Source organism: Phaethon lepturus, unplaced genomic scaffold, assembly GCF_000687285.1.
Source record: "Phaethon lepturus isolate BGI_N335 unplaced genomic scaffold, ASM68728v1 Scaffold12013, whole genome shotgun sequence".
NCBI lineage: Eukaryota > Metazoa > Chordata > Aves > Phaethontiformes > Phaethontidae > Phaethon > Phaethon lepturus.
The window spans coordinates 1-6,009 of NW_010529770.1; the positions used below are offsets into that span (position 1 = coordinate 1).

The following is a 6,009-nucleotide window of genomic DNA, read 5'->3' on the forward strand; positions in this document are numbered from 1 at the left end:
GCCTGCCCCGTTACGTGGCCCAGCGGGATTTGGGGGCCTCTCTTCAAACCCGGGCCCTGCAACTGCAGCACCTCTCCTGTCGGGGCCGCCAGCCGGCTCCGGGTCTGTGCACTTACCCCGGTGTGGCCGCTGACATGGCTCTAGGAAAGCAACGACGGAGGTCTGGAACACGCGGGTGATGAATCAGGCATTCGTGTATTTTGGGTAATTCACATAGAGCGTGATGCCTGTGGAAGGAGGGACAGGAACAGGGAACGCTAACAGCTTGGAATACAACTCTCGCGTGTTTTTTTCCCCCCCAAGCTCTGTAAGTAAAATAGCAGTGTGTGGTTGACTGGTGAAATAACAGTTTGTGAACATTGCTGTCTCTGTAAGGTTTTTCTGCTTCCCCAGGCAGGAACGTTGGACATGAATTAAAAAGGTTATCTCTGATACCATGTAACATGCATGCTAGAATTGTGTCTGGCTATCAAATAGTAAGGCAACATATATTTTAACAAAGCCATTAAAATAGTAAAAACTCCCCAAAATAATCAATGCCATCCCTTCTGATGCCAAGCATCCACTGACGAGCAACACAAACTATATTCAGTATATCCCCAAGATCCTTTGATCAAGCTCCATGTCAAGTATTAGTCCAATAAAAATTTAAGTATGCAGTAAAACCACTACTTCTTAAGCATGTGTATTAAAATACTAGTGATTGGTAGCTAGTGATGGGTGGGATGGAGAAAGCTCAATTAGAAACTGACTGTGGATAAACCAAACCTAGAAATGTGAACATCTTAATTCGTTAATGATTGACGTAAGATTTACCTTAACGGTTAAGCAAGTGTGGTAACTTGTGCTCCACTTGAAGCCATGCGGCACACTTGCACTGAGGAACTGGTTATAAAACACTGAATCTTGACTCTTCTGTCAATGGAAACATGAATGAAAAAGATTATGCAAATACTGCAATGAATGTTCTTAATAAAATGTTCCAGTCTATACTTTTTCTTGAATGGTTTATGGTCACACGTGTATGTGTGTCACAGGTTTTGGGTATCCCAGGTGGTCATGAAAATATGAGAGAAAAACATAAACTTGTGTCTATAACTTTTCTGCATTTTTTCTAAACAGAGCAACATAAGTGAAACACAAGTATTTCATGTTTAAGCAGGGTAATAGATGAAAGCAGGAAAGACCGTAAGAAGCAGAAAAACTTACGAAATACACATACTTGTTCCCTACCCCTCCTAGGCAGCCTACAAGCGAACAGCTTGATATGTAGTACTCCAATACAGAGCATGTCCAAGAGACAAAAGCCGTGCTGCATTGCATAGGCAAGTTTAGGGAACCAACAGATCATGATGCTGTAGCTCCCTCACTTTGGTTCTTGGCATATTCCAGGCTGCTGCCTCTCAGCATCAGAGCTGTGCAGAGCCAATGCTAAAACTAGTATAACTGGTGGCTCTCCTTCACTACCTGTCTCCAGTACATTCTCTTTGTGGGACAGCAATACCATGGGTAAAATTCTTCTAAAATAGGAGCTGATACAACTATTAGCATAGTTAAGTGGTTAAAGTTGTTACTTTCCCATATAGAACAGAACAAGGCTTGCAGTGAGTTTAGGGTTCTAATACTTCTGAAGTATTCCTAGGCATGAGCTACATACAGTATTAAAGCTGTATATAGTATAGTTTGGTAGCAGTATTCTTTGTTTTGGAATAACATTATCCATAGTGAAGCTGATGAATAGATGCAAAGTTGTGCTTGTTCTGTTTTTGGTAATTGCCTCATCTTTCTCGTGCCTTTGAAAGCTAACTTTTCACTGCAATGCTGACCTGAAGGGATAAATCTTATGTCCCCTGTGCTGCAACTGTTTAAAAAACCCAAAAAACCCCCCAAAAAACCCCCAAACAAACAAACAAACAAAAAACCAAAACCAAACAACCCCCCAACAAAACACAGTAACAACAGGAAAAGAACCCCACCACCCCCAACCACTCCTAAGTAAAATATTTTGGGAATTTCTGACTGCTACTGAGAGAGGACATCAGTACTACAGTTACTTGTCCAGTATTAAAGGACAGAAGGAGTTCTAGTAGAAGTATACATTTTTTTCATTTAAGACTGTAACTACTTCATTTATTGCAGAAATTTGGATTAAGGTCTTCAAAGTGATTGTGCTTGTAGCACAGCTTCCATTGGAAGGGTCTCTCAAGTTCTGATAAAGCCATGTTCTGCTGCAAGTGAGTCCCATCTCCAGCAAATCTTAACACTTGTTCTCTGTGTGCTTAGGGTGAATATTTTGATCAGTCACATGTGGCTCTACCAAATGTTTCAAAGTTCTTCTTGCATCAAGCTCTGGAAGAGAGAAAAGCTGCAGAGGCTTTGATGAAGTATCAGCAAGAAAGAGGAGGCCATTACTGTTCTAAAACAATCCAGGTGGGTAGTAGACAACAAGCTTTCAAGCAGTTGCAATCTGCAAACATTACTCTAACTTCTTGCATTATATTGTTCGTACTTCAGATTTCATCCACTATTAGATTTCCACATGTGATTTCCCTGTCATATTGGTGTATATGGTTTTGTTCTTGATTGCAATGTCTAGAAACTGTCAGATGCACAGTCCTAACTCTGCTTTAGGAGAGTTACCAACTCTGCGTGGTTGCTTTCTAGCCCAAAAGAGTATGACCAGTGGTGCCTTTTTTCTTTCACTCAGCTGGAGACTGCTGTTTCCAGTGTGGTGTAAAAGATTGAGAGTCTTCTTAAACTGTGCTGAAACAGCCCACTTATGTCCTTCACATTGAAACTAAATAGAAGCCTGGAAGCCATTAGCACCGAAGAAAGGTGGTAGGAGAAACATGCAGCTTGGGGCAGTAGTTGATCTGTTGGAGCACAGCTCAAGATAGAATTTGAACTAGAGATCTGGCTCAGGTTTGCACAGATACAGAGGTGTAACTCCATGTTATCAGAAGAAAAACCCACCTCATTTGCTAGAAGACCAAAAGGCTGATTCTCCTCTACCAAATTAGTATTCTGTAAATAAGTTAATATAGAATTTTCTTCTTTGGCCTATCATAGCAGTTGTTAAGCTGTAGAAAGTAAAAATAAAAAGGCCATCTTGAAAACCTTTCTATTCAGTTTGAATCGGGGAAGACCTTACAGAAGCCTTCCAGTACTTAAAGGGAGCCTAGAGGAAGGATGGGGAGGGACTCGTTATCAGGAAGTCTAGTGATAGGATAAGGGGTAATGGTTTTAAACTGAAACAGGGTGGAATTGGATTAGATATTAGAAAGATAATTTTTCACTGAGAGAGTGGTGAGACACTGGAACAGGTTGCCCAGAGAAATTGTGGATGGCTCATCCCTGGAAGTGTTCAAGGCCAGGTAGGACAGGGCTTGAGCAACCTAGGCTTGAGTCTAGTGGAAGGTGTCCCTGTCCATACCAGGGAGGTTGGAAACAGATGGTGTTTAAGGTCCCTTCCAACCCAAACCTTTTATGATTCTATGATATGGTTTCCTGGTGTAAGAATGCTCCTCAGGCATAGCTGCTGCTATCTAAATCTCTGTTCCTTGAAAAATTGCTTGGGTTCTGCCATTTCTATATATTCACAGCCATCCAACTCTGCAAAAAACAACAGATGCTCGAAACTAGAAGTAGTTCTTGCAAAATCCTACTGCTTCTTGTTTATAGTGCCAGCTAAGTCACTGGAAACTGTCAATGAATACAGTAAGATGAGATGTTCTTCTGAATAAATGTAATTCTGTCTTTGTTTTTAGAAACCCAACTGTGAGTATGCAGTTGGTCTGATGAAAGCCCTGGAAGTAGCAATGGCACAGTGGAAAACTATGATACGCTATTTTGAAGAGCTTTATGCCCTGAGTATTGAAAATGCAGACCCTCACAGCGCAAGCACTATCAAGAAACAATTTATCGGGCCCAAAATCCGGAAGATCAAGCTGATGGGAGATCTGCTGACCAATGCGCGGAGGCTTGACTGCTCCCAAGATGGCAGAAATAGTCTTGGGGATTACTTTATGGACCGGTTGCAGAAAGAGTTCAGAGCAGGCATTGAGGCAGAGTCTAGTCAGCACTGCAGCTGCTGCCCACCTCTCCATCAGTGTGCAGGAGCTGCAGAGGGTTTGAAGCGATCCCAGGGAGAATCTTCCCAGCACAGAAATGGCATAGGGCCAATATATGCAACCATACACTGCACTGCGACGCTGCCACAGTGTAATGATGGGACAGGAGCAAAGGTGAAGCAGGGCAGGGAGGGACTCTAATGCTGTGGCTGTTGCAGCTATGGGGCAGCTCCTAAGGCAGACCTGTACAGAGGGCGGCCTTGAGACCAGAACTCGGGGGACATGATGCTGTATCGCTCTTCCTGCTTTACGCCCTGTCCCCTCATCGTCTGTTGAGCCACAGCTCAAAAACTAGCCCATACCATTTTTTTGTTCAAATGATAGCAAGGTTGCTAGTTACCTAGATTGTCGGCATTAGTCACACTTCTATCTATGCAATTCCTAGAAGGCAAAAGCTTTTAAGCCTCTTTTCTGTCTTAAATGATTCATAGGATTAGTTAGTGCAAATTATTTTTAGCAGTATATATAACTTTTTTTAACAAAACAAAACATAACTTTAATACAAGGAAACTTCTATGTGGCAGAAAATCCAGATACTTAGTTTTATATTATTAGATATTTTATATTACAGATATTTTACATTACTAACAAATATACTAACATAATTAACTTTTAAAAAAACTTGTTTTAAAGCAAAGTTTTCTTGTCTTATTTCTATCATAGTAGCAATTGACATAAGTAGTCTAATTCATTTACTTATCACACAGCTATTTCTAGTGGTATACTTCTCCAAGATGAAGGTTGCAAACATTTCCTCAACAATGGGAATAAGACAATGTGCTGATTTTCTCCACAATTACTTGCCTAGTTGGCTTTTCTCATCCTCAGAAAGCAGATAAGAGATAAATTAGGGGTTCTCATTAGATGTGATATTTACAGGTTCTAGTGTGTATTTTTGCAAGTGTCACTGAAGACAGTAGCTCTAGGGCTCTGTCCAGACCTCACCTAGGATGGTTGCTTTAATTGCCATACCAGACCCCTATTTCAGCTGTCTAAATCATGGTATTACTATGGTACTACTGCTATTTCTTGTATTCCCTATCTTCATCCTCAGTGGAGGAATAAGGTCCTAGTGAAAAATGCAGAACACTTAACTAGAATTGCATCATAAAGAGTGGCCACCCATTAGTTTTGCATTTCAGTGAGGGCAGTGTTTAATTAGAGGTGATATTGGCACCACCACACCCAAGGCCTTTACAGAAAGGAGTGCCTCTTCTTTCTGTACACTGGCTACCATGGTCACCTAAGAAAAGCAACTGGCTAGATCAGCTGCCTGCAGCTAGGGGTTTTTGTCATTATATGCAACATCTTTTATGCAATTGGGGTTTGCTTTGTTGGAAGATTGTCGTACAATCTTATGTAATACTGTAAGCGAAACTCCTATTATGCTTGAAAATAAATTCAGTTCAATGTTAAAAATGGCATTTTGCATCTATGTTGTATTCCTCAATTTACCACAGGCATGCTAGTATTCTCCAAGAGATTTTGCGTATGTATACAAAACTGAACCAGTACTTTTCTACTACTAAGAAAGTTGCACAAGATGGAAGAGTAGACCACAGAATGAAAATAAGCATCAGAAAACTGCATGAAGATAAGAACACTGCACAATGAAACATTTTCAATAAACTCTGACTTTTATACATAGCTGCAGTTAAGTAGCCATTTCTGCAAAAACCCCCACCTACTTTCTGTTGGTGGTGTAACACAGGACAATTACAGTGCAGATGCTGTCCCAATCTTTCTGTTAATATGATTCAGCTTTGGGGATGGGGATCACATTAAAACAACCCCTGTATTCATCTGTAAAAATACTGCAGTCTGCTACAGGAATGGCTTGAAGCGCTTTTAGCAACATGGTAGATTTGCCTGTGTTGAG

General features: G+C 41.0%; 1 protein-coding gene across 1 annotated transcript; it reads left to right on the forward strand.

Annotated features, from left to right (window-relative positions):
• Positions 1-2,283: 2,283 nt before the first annotated feature.
• Positions 2,284-4,607, forward strand: LOC104615537 (ferritin light chain-like; the record flags this gene model as incomplete). The annotated part of the gene is made up of 2 exons (XM_010284046.1): positions 2,284-2,430; positions 3,768-4,607. Coding segments are annotated over 2 exons (651 nt in total), but the record flags the coding sequence as incomplete, so codon positions are not given.
• Positions 4,608-6,009: the final 1,402 nt, after the last annotated feature.